Here is a 16,297-nt window from a genome sequence, read left to right as displayed (position 1 = left end):
CAGTTTGTCTACATCCCTCTTCAACTGGGGTGCCCAAAACTGAACACAGGACTCCGAGTGAGGCCGAACCAGAGCAGAGTAAAGCGGTACCATCACCTCCCGTGATCTGGACACGATACTCCGTTTGATACAGCCCAAAATCCCATTTGCCTTTTTAGCCACTGAGTCACCCTGCTGACTTATATGAACTCTTTGACATTTCAGGCAGAAGGTCTGTCTAATAGGGCACCTTTTTAAATTAAAATATTGTTTTTAATTTTTTCCCTGTTTTACATGTACTTTATTCCCTCTAGTGGTCAATTCAATATTACATTGTTTTACATCCAGCACATCCTCCTTCAGACTTAAATGCAGGTTTTAATGCCAAATATAAAGTGACAGAATACAAAGTGATATATGCCGGATATAAGGATACAGGGAGCAAAATGCACGCAGAACAGAAAAAAGCACCAAAGCAAGAGTGCACACAAGGGAGGGAAATGAGAATGAGGAAAAATCTGATGTTTTCCATTTTAGAGTTGCTTCCACAGGAACCAGCGTAACAAACTGTTGTCTGCGGTGAGGAAAATGACTATCACCTAACCTGGTTTTAGTAACAATGCTGTCAAAATACTGTTATACTGTTACATTATTCTGTTATATGGTTACAATCACTGTTATTAATTATTGTATATTTTAACGAAGACTGTTTTATATATCGTTGACTAGTTTTAATGTAAACCGCCCTGAGCCTTCGGGGAGGGCGGTATATAAATCTAAATAAATAAATAAATAAATAAATAAATAAATAAATAAATAAATAAATAAAGACCCCTGTGCCCAAACTCAGATTTAATTTACCATAATCCTGACGGGGTTTTTTCTCCTTGACTTGTTTGCTCTTGGGATACAGCAGTTTTGTGAGCCACTTGTGATAGGATGGGCAGTTGCTGAGGTCAATCTGTCGTAAAACATCACATGCCCCCTGTTAAGACAAAATTAAGCTGTGTTGATATTGTGGAGGCTGGGCTGCCAAGGAGACCATCAACCATAAATGTTACGGCAAAGAGATTTATTTATTTAGAAGACGTATTTATACCATTTTGTGCTCAAAGTGGCTTAAAGAATCCTTCTACCCTGTGAGGGAGGACAGGGTGAGAGCTCAAAGAGTGAGCTTTGATGACACAGTGGGATTCAAATCCAGCTTTGACACTCTAACACTACACCAAACAGAAAAAAGAGAGGTGATTCAATAATGCAGATATGTAGATTCAGGTAGCCTATTACATCTTTTTAAATATTGTATATATAACTTTCACCTCAAGGAGGATTTTGGTTTATTTACTCAACCTGGATAGCTGAGGCAAGCTCAATCTTGACAGATTTCAGAAGCTCAGCAGGGTTGGTCCTGGCTGCCCCTTGGAAGGGAAACCTTCAAGGAATTCCGGGGCCATGGCATGGGGGTAGGCAATGGCAAACCACCTCCAAACATCTCCTGCCTGGCAGCCAGACAATCTTAGAATCTCCTGGCTACATTCATTATTATTATTATTATTATTATTATTTTACTTTTATAACCCACCCTTCCTTGAATGGCTCAGGCCACGTGACAACAGGTTTTAAAAAACAATATTTACATAAAAACAACCTTGTGAAACAGTAAATAAATTTAGGTTTTAAAATACTTTTTAAAAAGACACTACCCCTCCAAATAAAATAGTTTCTAAGGGGCTTAAATTGAAGAAAGTAGGGGAAAGCACTAGGTTACTCAGGTATGAACTAAATCATATCCCTGACGAATATACAGTAGAGGTGACAAATAGATTTAACGAATTAGATCTGATAGACAGAGTGCCTGAAGAACTATGGACTGAGGTTCGCAACATTGTACAAGAGGTAGCAACTAAAAGCATCCCAAAGAAAAAGAAATGCAAGAAATCAAAATGGCTGTCTGAGGAATCTTTACAAATAGCTAAGGAGAGAAGGGAAGTGAAAGGCAAGTGAGAAAGAGATACACCCAACTGAATGCAGAATTCCAGAGAAAAGCTAGAAGAGATAAGAATGCCTTCTTAAATGAACAGTGCAAACAAATAGAAGACAACAATAGAATGGGGAAGACCAGAGATCTTTTCAAGAAAATTGGAGATATGAAGAGAATGTTTCATGCAAAGATGGGTATAATAAAGGACCAAAATGATAGGGACCTCACAGAAGCAGAAGAGATTTTTAAAAGGTGGCAAAATTATACAGAGGAACTGTACAAGAGCGAGCTTAAAATCCCTGATAACCACGATGGGATAGTTACTGACCTGGAGCCAGACATCCTGGAATGTGAAGTCAAATGGGCCTTAGTAAGTCTGAGCAACAATAAAGCTAGTGGTGTTGACTGCATTCCAGTTGAACTATTCAAAATCTTAAAAGACGATGCAGTAAAAGTGCTACACTCAATATGCCAGCAAATTTGGAAAACTCAACAATGGCCACAGGATTGGAAAAGGTCAGTTTACATTCCAATCCCAAAGAAGGGCAATGCCAAAGAATGTTCAAACTACCGCACCACTGCACTCATTTCTTATGCTAGCAAAGTTATGCTCAAAATCCTACAAGCTAGGCTCCAGCAATATGTAGACCAAGAACTTCCAGAAGTACATGCAGGATTTCAAAGAGGCAAAGGAACTACAGATCAAATTGCCAGCATATGATGGATCATGGAGAAAGCTAGGGAGTTCCAGAAGAACATCTACTTCTGCTTCATTGACTATGCTAAAGCCTTTGATTGTTTGGAGCACAACAAATTGTGGCAAGTTCTTAAAGAGATGGGAATTCCGGAGGATCTTATTTGTCTCTTGAGAAACCTATAGGCAGGTCAAGAAGCAACAGTGAGAACCGGGCATGGAATCAATGATTGGTTCAAAATTGAGAAAGGAGTTCGGCAAGGGTGTATACGGTCGCCTTGCCTTTTTAAGTTGTATGCGGAGCACATCCTGAGAAAGGCGGGATTAGAGGAGTCACAAATTGGGATCAAGATTGCAGGGAGAAATATCAACAACCTCAGATATACAGATGATACCACTCTAATGGCAGAAAGTGAAGAGGAACTAAAGAGCCTGTTGATGAGGGTGAAGGAAGAGAGTGCAAAAGTTGGCTTGAAACTCAACATCAAGAAAACGAAGATCATAGCATCCAGCCCTCTCAATTCCTGGCAAATAGATGGGGAAGAAATGGAGGTAGTGACAGATTTTATTTTCCTGGGCTCCAAGATCACTGCAGATGGGGACTGCAGCAAAGAAATTAAAAGACGCTTGCTCCTGGGGAGGAAAGCTATGGCAAATCTAGACAGCATCCTAAAAAGCAGAGACATCACCCTGCCAACAAAAGTGCATCTAGTCAAGGCTATAGTCTTCCCAGTTGCAATGTATGGCTGCGAAAGTTGGACCATAAGGAAGGCCAAGCATCAAAGAATTGAGGCTTTTGAACTCTGGTGCTGGAGAAGACTCTTGCGAGTCCCTTGGACTGCAAGTCAAACAAGTCCCTTAGACTGCAAGTCCTAGAGGAGATCAGCCCTGACTGCTCCTTAGAAGGCCAGATCCTGAAGATGAAACTAAAATGGATCATTGTCCATGGGGTTGCGATGGGTTGGACACGACTTCGCATCTAACAACAACAACAAAAGATTGGACAGTGTCAAATTCTTTTTTTTTTCTTTAGGTGCATGGATTTTCAGGTAGGGAGGCCAGCATTTCAATCACAGGCCTGCCAAAAGAACTTCTTCTTAAAAACCCTCTGGAATGGTTTAAGGTCCCAGAGGGCCCCGACCTCATCAGCAAGAGCGTTCCACCAGACTCCGGTCATGGTTAAGGCTAGTTTAACTTCTTTGGGGCCAGGGGCCCCGAGTAGATTTTGACTACTTGGTCTTACCATTCTTTGGGGGACATATGGGAAAAGGCGGCCCAGTAGATATTACTTACATGTCCTATGATAAATAAAAAATAAAAAGTTGGTTTATTTATTTATCATTTATATCCTGCTTTCCTCTGCAGTGGGGGCCCAGTGTGGCTTATAACATTGTTCCCCCTCTCCCATTTTACCCCCACAACAAACTCCCCTGTGAATGGGTTAGGCTTAGGGAGAGTTTGGTCTAAGGCCACCCAGGGAACTCCCATAGCAATGTGAAGATTTGAACTTGGGTCTCCCAGATCTTAATTTGACACTGGAGCCACTAACCCAGGCTTAACCTCAGGTTAGTAGAAAAGAGGGACATATGTCAATTAAAACACATGCGTACGTCCCATCGTTCTGGACCTATGCATTCATTACTCAGAACAGTGTAAGGGCAGGGTTCTCCCCTCTGCCCACGGCAGCCCCAAATGCCTTGCCTACTCTTGTTTCAGGGGTTGCTCAAGGATATGGGGGTCTGAAAGCAATGTTCATTCGCAAGTACAAATCACAAACGGATCTCACCTTTATGACAAACGTGATGCTGGCGGATTCTCCGATATCGCTGGTGATCACCTGCCCAAAGTGGAACCTCTCTATTCTGCAGAAATGGGCTATTTTCTCTACTGTTGCGTTAGACAGAGTTTCAAAGATCTCAACCTTTCTGAAAATGGAAATTAACACACACACCCCGCACACACACACACAGATTATATTGATTGGTTTGTAAGTGAAGGCTTAGCGACAAATACTGCATCCAAAAGGTCCCGTAAGGCCCATAAAGGGCTGAAGAAAGGCCTCTTGGCCATCTTTGGCAGCAGCTGACCAGCAGCATTCCCAGATGGCCAGTCTTCTTTCTGAGGCAAATTTTCTCAACATTTTTACTGTTCAGAAATCCCTGGAACATTCTTCAAGCTTTGAGAAACCCCAGAAGTGGTGCATTCCTGCAGAATATGGGTGGACCCGCCCACCCAGAGCCCCTCCCCTGACCACTCCCTCCAGGCTCATCACTGGCCATTTGGGGAGGGCCAGCATGACGATATAGGTTCATATCACCTGATAAATGTTTAACAAATTAAAATATATATATATTAATAATTAATTATCTCCCGCCCATTCGGGAAACCCTTCCAGGGCTGCCAAGAAACGCCTGGGTTTCTGAAAACCCTGGTTGAGAAAGCCTGCTCTGAGGTGCCTGGCAAATGGACTGACTGATTAAGGACTGTCTGAAGGGCAGAGTAAAGCTCAGCATGACCCCAAGAGGATAAGGCTGAAGGATTCCTGCTGGAAAGCGCTGGAGGGAAGCCAGGGCCGTGAATCAGAAAAAAAACGGGCGCCATTTACTTTCGTATTTACTCCCTGTGCAAATGAGACACAGGAATGTTGCATTTTAAAAAAACAATCTATCCTTGTTTAGAAAGATCACACCATAGCATTATGACCCGAAAAATCTATGATCCTACATGCCAATCCTGACTTGGGAAATTCCTGGATATTTGGGGGCGGTGCCGAAGGTGGCAGGTTTGCAGTGGACTGGGGTCTCAATAGGATATGAGGTCATTTTCTCCAGGGAAACTGATTTCTATTGTCTTTGGATCCATTGTAATTGCAGATTTCCAGGCCCAAAGCTGGAAGTTGGCCAGCCTATCCAGCACTGTCAGTATTGTCCACTCAGACCAGGGGGAGGTCTTTCCCGTTGCCTGTCCAAGCACCATTTCCAGCAACGTACAGCCCGTAATCCACACTGCCATGGTGTTCTATACAGTCTAGAGCAGGGGTGGCCAAATTGTGGTGCGCCAGATGTCCACGGACTACAATTGCCATGTGCCCCTGCCTGGCAGGGGCTCTTAGGAATTGTAGTCCATGGACATCTGGAGCACCACAGTTTGGCCACCCTTAGAGTAGCTACCATTTCAATGGTGTTGAAACCAAATAAACCTTCTAAGAAAACAAGCAACGTACAACACAACTGCAGAGTCCCACAGGAGAGGGAGACATTACCTCAAGTAGTTATACCGAGTCAGGAATTCTCGGTGAAGTTCCTGGTCTAATCGGTAGCCAAAAAAGTCTTTTTTGTCCACAACCAGCAGTTCGGTCTCTTCCATACAGACCACAGTGGCTATTCTCAAGGCGTCTTTTATAAGGGCCACTTCCTGTGAATGGGTGGGAAGAACACAGACAGGAGTTGGAGCAGTCTGCCAAAACAAGAGGCTTCTGGATACCTAATGGTCTGGTTACATTTATTTTCTTTTATTTATTTGACTCCTATGCGACCCTAACCAGCGAGCTGGCTCAGGGCTGTGTACAATATAATGATGCAATACAACAAGCTAAAACGTAAGCTTAAAATTAATTTTAAAATCCAAAGGCTTCAACACTCCAGCAGATCTTACCGGGACTGGCTGGTCTCTCTAGTAATTCCAACTTTTCTCTCTGGTTTCTTTCATTCCCCCCCCCCCCAAGGCCCCGGGACACCTCACCATCCCAAGCCCCATTCCTTGTAACCTATGCTCCTGCAACCAACCACCAGACGGCTTCCCGTCCCTCCTCACTCCTTCATGTACCACTTCTTTGTTCTGAAGGCAGCTTGACTCCATCTAAGCCTACTGGGAATAGAGCTAGGGATGCTGTTTTCAGGCTTTCAGAAACCAGAAACAGGGAGGGAAGAAGCAAGGAGTAAATGCTACATATTGACATCACCCACAAGTGACATAGGCAGGTCAGTGACTATGGGGTGACCCTCTGGTTTGTGGGCAAAACTCCATTGTAAGAAGCCAGATCATCACCCATCCACCCCGAACCGCTAGGTTTGCTAGGTTTACCAGGTTGACTGGTCTGGGTTGGGGTCCCTGCTTTCCAGGCACACCTCAGTGTCAAGCGTTGAAAGAACTCACAACTAGCTTCTTAGTAATAAGAAAGCTTTATTGAGAAGTACTACAAACATCAAGACTGGCGAAGTCAAATCTGACTTGAAGGCAGATTTGCTTCTTCTTATCAATACAATTCTCCCGCCCAAAACTTGAAAGTTCCCAAGGGAGGGGAGAAGGAGAGAGGAGACACATGCAATTAAAAACAGTGATACATTCTCATGGCCTTGACTGCTGTCCACGGTTGATAGCGAAACCAGGCCCAGCCGAGAGGCCCCAACAAGTGATAAGAGTTACAACAACATATATTTCACTTTCTACTAGTTAGCATGATTACAGGGCCTGGAGCAACCAGGTGCCAAGCAATATAACTGTCATGGAAGAACTCAGGCTAATTTATGGCAGGGATTCTAACAATCCTGACATCCTTCCACCCTAAAAAGGACCCCCCCCCCACATCAGCCCGCGTCCACTGGTCGAGGGCAATCAGGGAAAGCACGGTGGAAAGCTCGAAGGAGGCGGGGGGCTTTCACATTCTCTGCCTCCACCCACTCCCTTTCCCCCGAAGGGAAATCTTTCCAATCCACCAAATATTGGAGTCGACCTTTGTGCACACGAGAGTCCAAGATCTGGTTGACCTCGTAGTGGGTGTTTTTATCAATATAGACAGGCACTGGTGTTGAGAGCGGAGGGTGCCACACATCCGGCACAGGGGCTCGCCGCAGCAGGCTGCAATGAAAAACCGGATGCACATTCCTGTAAGTTTTAGGCAAACGCAATTCCACAGTCACAGCATTGATCAGCTTCACAATGGGAAATGGCCCCACAAACTTGGGACCCAGCTTCCTAGATTGTTGCTGACAGCGTAGATTTTTTGTAGACAGGTAGGCAAGGTCACCTACTTTCCAGGCTGGTGCAGGTGCACGTTTTTTGTCTGCCTGGGACTTGTAAGCTTGTTTAGCCTCCTCAAGGCTAGAGACGATGTCAGGCCAGCCTGCACTAATGGTTGCTGCCCATTTGGTGACTTCAGGAGCTTCAGCAGAAACCAACTCCCAGGTGGGTGCAGCAACTAGGTCTGTCCCATACACCACCTTAAAGGGAGACACTCCAGTGGAGGCATGCACCCCGTTATTGTAGGCAAACTCAGCAAGAGGCAAGAGGGCAACCCAATCATTCTGTTGGTGATTAATAAAACAGCGCAGGTACTGTTCAAGGATTTGGTTCACCCGTTCAGTCTGCCCGTTGGACTCAGGGTGGTAGCCCGATGTCAAGGCTTGCTCTATCCCCAACAACTTCAAAAGCTCCCGCCAGAACTTGGCAACGAACTGAGGGCCCCGATCCGTGAGCAATCTCCTAGGAATTCCATGTAGGCGTATTATGTGAGTCACGAACATAGAAGCCAATTTGGCCGCTGAGGGCAAGCCCGCACAGGGAATAAAATGGGCTTGCTTTGAAAATGCATCCACCACCACCCAAACTACAGTCTTGCCCTGGCTGGGAGGCAGGTCCGTAATAAAGTCCATGGTGACATCGGACCAGGGGCGGGCAGGGGTGGGCAGAGGCTGCAGCAGCCCTCGTTTCTTTCCCCCCGGGGGTTTGGAAACCAAGCAGGTAGGGCAGCCCTGCACGTATTTCTCCACATCGGTCCTTAACATTGGCCACCAATAATGTCTCCTGACCAGGTGCAGAGTTTTTACGAAACCAAAATGTCCTGCAGTTTTCGCATCATGAGAAAGTTTTAAAACGTCCCCGCGCGCTGCCGCTGGAACGTAGAGGCGCTCCCCCTTGAAAAACAGGCCCCCCTTGTCGACTAGGGCCGGGCGGAGGGAGGCAAACTCAGAGTCCAATAATACCTCCTTCTGAACCCACCCACCAGGAATCGTATTTCCTTTCTTGGTCTGACTGCGCGTCACTGCTGCCATCCCCAATTGGGCGGGGGTGAAAACTGTATCCACCAATGGGTCGCGCTTACTGTTGTACTGAGGCAAGCGGGAGAGGGCGTCCGCCAAAAAGTTCATTTTGCCTGGCAGATGCTTAAGAGTAAAGTTGAAACGAGAGAAAAACTCCGCCCACCGCATTTGCTTGGCAGAGAGTGAGCGGGGCTGCTTGAGTGCTTGGAGATTTTTATGGTCTGTCCAAACTACAAACGGGACGGCAGACCCCTCCAACCAATGCCTCCAAGTGGCAAGTGCCAATTTCACTGCGGCTGCCTCTTTCTCCCAAATCGCCCAGTTGCGTTCTGCCCCGGAAAATTTCTTTGATAGATAGGCTAAGGGGTGCAGCTTCCCATCCTCCCCCTCTTGTAGGATTACGGCCCCCATTGCCACATCCGAGGAATCTACTTGCACAGTGAATTGCTTAGTTGGGTCAGCATGGGCCAACACCGGTTCAGATGTAAAGAGGAGCTTCAGATTCTCGAAGGCTTTCTGACACAAGGGGGTCCACTGGAGTGGGGCGCCCAGTCGATTTGCCGCTTTTCCCCCCTCCTTCGTTTTCAACAAGTCAGTAAGCGGCAATGCCACCTTGCCAAAGCTGGGAATAAACGTTCTGTAAAAGTTCGCAAAGCCTAAGAAGCTCTGGAGCTGCCTCCTCGTCCTGGGGGGCTCCCAGGACAACAAGTCACGCACTTTGCCCGGGTCCATTTCAATTCCCTCTTTGGACACCCTAAACCCCAGAAACTCCACCGCGTCTCGGTGGAATTCGCATTTGGAAAGCTTGTCAAACAGATGGTGCTTCCGCAGCCGGCTGAGCACTTCGCGGACTTATTTGGCGTGTTTGCCTGGGTCTTCTGAATACACCAAAATATCATCAATGTAAACCAGTACCCCCTGATACAACAAATCATGCATAATTTCATTTATCATGTTCATGAACACGCCCGGAGCGGGTGTTGAAAGCGGTCAGGTACTCATGCCCCTTCTTTATGCGGACCCTATAATAGGCTTCTCTCAAGTCCAGTTTTGTAAAAATCCGGGCCCTCCCCAAATGTCCCAACAAGTCCTTAATCAAAGGCAAGGGATAAGCATTGCAAGTGGAAACAGCATTCAGCCCCCTGTAGTCCGTACAGTCGTAGTGACCCATCCTTCTTTTTCACAAAAAGGACTGGGGCAGCCAGGGGAGACGTGGCAGGTCTGATAAATCCCCTGGCTAAATTCTTGTCCAAGAATTCCCTGAGCTCCTTCATTTCCCTAGGGCTCATAGAGTACAATTTGGCTTTGGGAAGAGGCTCCCCCTTCTTTAGCTCAATTGCACAGTCTGTTTTGCGGTGGGGAGGTAGTTGGTCGCATTTGGTCTCTGCAAACACATCCTCAAACTCTTGATACTCCCGTGGGAGGGCAGGCGCCCTAGCCGCCCCCACTGCGGCCACAGTTCGACAGTCCCGAGCGGGTTGGGGCCGCACATGCTGCTTGCAACTAGGTGACGAAAACTTCACTATCCCTTTCTTCCACTTCACCGTGGGATCGTGTTCCCGCAACCAGTCCAGCCCCAACACGCACGGAAATGCGGAGTGGGGCGCTACCAGGGGTTGGATCTGCTCCCAATGTTTTTCAATGTCCAAGTCCATCGGGAGCGTTCTCACCGTGGCCTCCCCCCCTGGGGCACATTTCCCATCCAGCTGAGTAATGGGTAGGGGCTCCCCCAGAGGCACCTTCCCCACCCCCAAAGTCTCGGCTAGCGCTGGGCTAACTAGGGTTTTGGTACACCCCGAGTCCACTATGCAACGAACCCCCAATTTTTTTCCAGAGTTGGGCTCTGTGAGAGTTGCGGGCAAGAGAACCAGGGGAGAGTCACTCACCGCGCATTTGCCCCTGCCGGAGACCTGCTGGCGGGGCGCCTTCACAGCAGGCCGTCTTTGTTTCCCGACTGCTCCTCTGATTGTAATTCTTCATCTTGGCTGCTGCCTTCCGATTCCTCCACCACAGTCGCGGCCCCAGCCGGAGCAAGCAGGGACTTGGCGGTTTTCTTCGGGGCCACTTTCTTGGTTGTAGAAGCTTTGGCTGGGGTTCCCCCCGCTGGCTTGGCACTGGGCGAGGTCTTGGTTGGGCATTGGGCGAGAAAATGGCCAGCCTGGCCACAGCCCAGACATAATCCCTTCTCCATGCGCTGAGAGCGCTCACTTAGTTCCAGTTTAGCCTTGGGCTTGGCTTTCTTAGGGGTAGAGGTCTTTCCATCCGTCTTGTCAGCAATTCCTTTATATTCGGCCGCCCGCTCCAGACGGCTTTCCATCTCTCCTGCCAGCTGCACCCAACCCAACACGGTCAGTGGGTCTTCCAAAAGGAGGCACTTGCTGGACAAGTCTCCGGAGAGTCCCCCCACGAAAGCATGCACTCTCTGGGGCTCAGTCCAATCCGGCACAGCTGATGAAAGTTCCTTGAATTCCCTGGCATACTCAGCCACCGTCATTTTCCCTTGCTTCAGGGCCTTGAGTTTCTTCTCCGCCGTCTCCTTCTCGAAAGGCTCCATGTACATCAGGCGCATGGTTCTCAGGAAGTGATTGTAGTTACGGACGGCTCTCGGATTGTAACGATAGAGGTCCATGAACCACTTTGCCGCCTTTCCTTCCAAGCACTCCCCCACGAAACGAATGCGCTCGGCATCGTCATTGAAGGTGAACCCCATGTCCATCATGTAGGCTTGAAGATGCACCAGGAACGACGGGAAAGTTGACGGATCACCCGAGAACTTGGCTTTGAACTTGTAGGTGCTCCGCATCTCCACTCCCCTGAGATGGGGAGGCAGACGTCCCGGGCCCCAATCCATTGGAGCCCGCGCTCCACGACCAACACCTCGACCAACTCCTACCGCTGCTCTCGCCGCCGCCGCTGCTCTCGCCGCCGCCACTGCTCTTGCTGCCCCCGCTGCTCCAGCCGCTGCACCAGCCGCCGCTGCTGCTCCGTCCACTGCCCCAGCTTCATCAGCAGCCGCCGCTGCAATTTGTAATCCACCGGCTCCCGCAGCCAGCCCTTGGGCCACGACTTGACCCAAACCCTGGAGTCCCGCTCCTCTCCCAGCATCGGCCCCACCAAGGCCGTCGTCTTCTTCCTCCTCCTGCAGCTGCGCTGCCGCTCTCGCCGCCGCCAGGGCTGCGGCTTCGGCTTCGGCGGCGGCATTCATCGCCGCCTCCTCGCACTCCCTCAGGGTGGGAAGATCCCCCAGCCTTTGGCCGCCGGGCTCGCGGAAGTCTACTTGCAACTCGCGCAGCAAGCGTCTCGCCTCACGCTGCTCTTCCGAATCCAACCGTCCCGATACACCCTGCAGCCAGCTGGTCACCTTGTCAAGTTTCTGCTGCAACTCCCGTACCTCGAGGGTGGACGCCATCCCTTGGCTGGGCACCCCCATGGGCAGTTGATCAGGCCACTGCTCATCACCCGTCAGGCGGTCGTACTTCGACAGACGCCTGCGTTCGGTGATGTGCCTTTCCAGGAAATCTGCATGGCCCGGGGTCGCATCTCCCAAGGCTCTGACCATGCCCGAACTAAACGAGCCCGCGCCGGCCACTTCGCCCTGAGAGAAGTCCCACTCCAGGCCCTCTTCCTGCTCAGTATAGATATTGCCTTCGTCCTGCATGTTGGCAGGCGAAAGGTGTTGTGAGATTTGACTTAATGTCAAGCGTTGAAAGAACTCACAACTAGCTTCTTAGTAATAAGAAAGCTTTATTGAGAAGTACTACAAACATCAAGACTGGCGAAGTCAAATCTGACTTGAAGGCAGATTTGCTTCTTCTTATCAATACAATTCTCCCGCCCAAAACTTGAAAGTTCCCAAGGGAGGGGAGAAGGAGAGAGGAGACACATGCAATTAAAAACAGTGATACATTCTCATGGCCTTGACTGCTGTCCACGGTTGATAGCGAAACCAGGCCCAGCCGAGAGGCCCCAACAAGTGATAAGAGTTACAACAACATATATTTCACTTTCTACTAGTTAGCATGATTACAGGGCCTGGAGCAACCAGGTGCCAAGCAATATAACTGTCATGGAAGAACTCAGGCTAATTTATGGCAGGGATTCTAACAATCCTGACACTCAGTCCCCCACCCCACCCCCCCGAAAAAAAAATTACCCCAAACCAGAAGAACACCTCATGTTAACATGACACGCTGATGTCATCCAAAAGTGATGTTGGCACTTTGGAGTTGTGTGGGGGATGTTCTGCTTTTGGGGCAAAACTTCATGGTTAGAAGCCAATTCTAGCATAGTTTTGCCCAAAAGCCAGGGCATCAGCCCTGATATTTCTGGGAAGCCCGTGTCACTTCTGGGTGGTGTCAACATGTTTTGTTGCTCTTGGAAAGTGCCCCACCACTCCCTGGTGGCAACAGAAATCAACTTGTTTTGACACAAGCAGCTACAGAGGACACTCACGCCAAACGAAGCCCCTCTCAGAAGCACAGTGGGGGACGCCTCTACAAATGCACTACTGCCGTCTTCATCGTCCGTGACAGCCACCATGCCAGCAAAGATGAAGTAGAAACTGCTTGGGACTTGTCCCTTTTTGATAATCACTCTCCTGCGTCCGAATCTGAAAAACAGCAGCATGGATCCCCCCCCCCAAGTGAGCAGAAATTAGAACCAGGTGGGAGGTCTCAGGCAGCATCATGCGCAGGGTGGAAGGGTGGAAGGCAGGATCTTGCGCAGGGTGCCCAACCCGGGTGTGGAAGTTTTTGGAGCTTTAGGGGGTGGAGCCTAAGGGAGCGGGGTTTGGGGAGGGGAAGGACTTCCAAGAGGTATCATGGCACAGAATCCACCCTCCAGAAGAGCTATTGTCTCCAGGGGAGCTGAGCTATATGGTCTGGAGACCAGTTGTAATCCCAGCAGAGTTCCATGCCCCACCTGGAGGCTGACTATCCTAGGGGAAGAGCTGCCCACTTTGGGTTTGCAGATTCATGGACATTTGGATGAAGAAGTCTGGGGATGGTGGGGTTGATGGCAAAGAGGGGCCTCAGCAGGGTATGAATGCCTCGGGATGCCAGCCTCCAGGTGGGGCCTGGGGATCTTCCAGAATTACAGCTCATCTTCACAGTTTGGTTCCCTTGGAGAAAGTGGCTGTTCTTCAGTGTGGAGCCAATGGCACTGCACCTCAAGGAGGTCCCTGTCCTCCCCAGGCTCCATCCCAAGTGTTTAGGAGTTCCCCCACCTGGGCCTGGTAATCCTAACCCCCATCCTCTGCCAGTGGCCAGGGGGGACCTGGCAACTCCCATAATGCCATAGAGTCATAGTAGCCATTTTCTCCCAGGGAACTGACCTGTGTGGTCTGGAGAACACGGGTCATTATGGAAGATCTCCAGGTTCTACCTGCAGGCTAGGATTGTGGAAGTTAAATGAATTCACACCATGGAGGCATTGTTTGCTTTGCATGTCCATAAAGGGGGAAAGTACAGAGGGGGGTCCTGCTTTAGAGGGGGGCCCTTAGTCCTAGTCTTGCCATCTCCAAGTTGGGAAATAACTGGAGATTTGGCAACAGGAGCCTAGAGAGGGCAGAGTTAATAGCATATAAAAGTACAATATAAGAAGGGAAAGTGCAACAGGATCCACTGCTAGATGGTCATAGCAGGAGATCTCTAGAATCACATTTATAGCTCATTAAAATGACACATTTTGCACTGCTATGTAGCTATTAGCATAACTTCTAAAATGTACCGTTCAAAGCGAATCACTCTAGCTAGAAGATACTGAAGGGTTGGACTGTACTCAAGGAAACTCTTCAGGGACAGCAAGCGGTTTCTTAAATAGCTGATTTCATACTCAGTCCTCCATTCAGGTGGCTTCTTAGTTATCTGGATTGCTTTGAAAGGAAAATGATCCTGAAAAGACAGCAGACAATTCTAAGAAGAAGAGTTGGTTCTTATATGCCGCTTTTCCCTACCCAAATGAGTCTCAAAGGGGCTTCCAGTCGCCTTCCCTTTCCTCTCCCCACAACAGACAGACTGTGGGGTGGATGAGGCTCCCTGATATCACTGCCCGGTCAGAACAGTTTTATCAGTGCCATGGGGAGCCCAAGGTCACCCAGCTGGCTGCATGTGGAGGAGGAGCTGGGAATCAAACCCGGCTCGCCAGATGAGAAGTCCGCACTCCTAACCACTACACCAAGCTGGCTTTTGCATAAGACACCTGTGGCACAGAGATGATACTCCTGTGCTGATGCAACAGTGTTAGCGAGTGCAATGAAATACTACTAAAAGCTCAGGACACACAAGAAGCAACAGAGGGGGGGGGTTGCCAACTCTGGGTTGGGGACTTCCTGGAGATACGGGGGGGGCAGCGAAAGGAGTTTGCGGAGGGACCTCAGTGGGGTCTAATGTCATGGCACCCTCCATCCTGGACCAGTTGCAGTTTCCAGATCAAAGTTAAGGGTAGGCCTGCGAGAGCAGGTTGCAGAAGTCTAGTCTAGAGGTGACAGTTGCATGGGACACTGTGGCTAAGTGTTCTGGGGCCAAATAGGGCGCTAGTAGCTTGGCTTGCCGAAGGTGGTAAAAGGCCTACTGTGCTACATTCATGACCTGTGCCTCCATGGAGATCACACCCAGGTTTCTGGCAGAGTGAGCTGCCGACAGCTGCACTCCATCCAGGTTGGGAAGGCACGCTTCCTCACTTGGACCCTTCATGCCCAGCCACAGGACCTCCATCTTTAAAGGGTTGAGCTACAGACAACTCTTTTTGAGCCACCTTGTCACCACTTCCAGGCATCTGGCTAAAGATTCTGGGGGAGAAGCATTATGAGAATCATCAAGGGATCACTTGTATTCCCAGGAGACTGACAGGGCCCACCTGGTGGTTAGTGATCCTAAACAATAGACCTACCTTGGGGGAGGGAGGAATCCAATCATTTTGTTTAAAAAATCCACAACCGCCACCACCATTCTGAAAGTCTGAAAGTTGTGGTTATATCGTCCAACTAGAATCTGAGAGAGCTAGGTTTGAATCCTCACTCTGCCATGGAAATTCATGGGATGGATTTGGGCCAATCATATTCTCTCACTCACCTCTTAGAGTATTTGTGACAATAAAATGGAGGTGAAGAGAAGGAGGTAAGCCACTTTGGGCCCCCACTGAAGAGAATGGTGGGGTATAAATGAAGCAAAAAAAGGATTTTGTCTCAGAATTGTTGTTTTCAAGTCTCCCCCCCCCCCCCTTGAGCAGTTCAACAATAACACCCAAGACCTTAGTAGACTCTCCTTTGCTAGAAGTTTTCATGTTGTAGCTAGGCCACTATCTGTTGGGGAGGCATCATATTAAGTGTATTATACAGGTGTATAGATATTATTATTATTGTTGTTGTTGTTATTATATTTATTTCCCACCTCTCCCTATAGGCTCAAGGTGGGTCACAGTAGTCTCAACCCCATTAAAATCCCCATTAAGAGACTTAAAAAAAATACCAACATGTGTATAGACAGTCTATAAGACCTCTTCCAACTCTTGACTTGAGTGCAGCTATGTTTTTTAGTTCTTACATGCATTATTTATTATTTCAAACACAGGGAGAACATTATGAAAGGTAATATGGACAGGGATGAT

The 16,297-nt window shown here is 48.5% G+C and overlaps 1 protein-coding gene across 1 annotated transcript in view; it reads right to left on the bottom strand.

Moving 5' to 3' along the window:
* The window catches only part of LOC143828993 (cyclic nucleotide-binding domain-containing protein 2-like), a 51,016-nt gene that overhangs the window by 9,633 nt on the left and 25,086 nt on the right, over positions 1-16,297 (bottom strand). The window contains exons 5-9 of the mRNA XM_077319200.1: positions 14,420-14,583; positions 13,145-13,301; positions 5,917-6,068; positions 4,441-4,579; positions 841-964 (exon numbers count right to left, since the gene is read on the bottom strand). Of these exons, the coding sequence (XP_077175315.1) occupies positions 841-964; positions 4,441-4,579; positions 5,917-6,068; positions 13,145-13,301; positions 14,420-14,583 (736 nt within the window). The remainder of the gene's footprint in view (positions 1-840; positions 965-4,440; positions 4,580-5,916; positions 6,069-13,144; positions 13,302-14,419; positions 14,584-16,297) is intronic.

The sequence above is a fragment of the Paroedura picta genome, chromosome 2 (genome assembly GCF_049243985.1).
Source record: "Paroedura picta isolate Pp20150507F chromosome 2, Ppicta_v3.0, whole genome shotgun sequence".
In the NCBI taxonomy this organism is placed as follows: domain Eukaryota; kingdom Metazoa; phylum Chordata; class Lepidosauria; order Squamata; family Gekkonidae; genus Paroedura; species Paroedura picta.
This window is presented reverse-complemented; position numbering and strand designations above follow the sequence as displayed.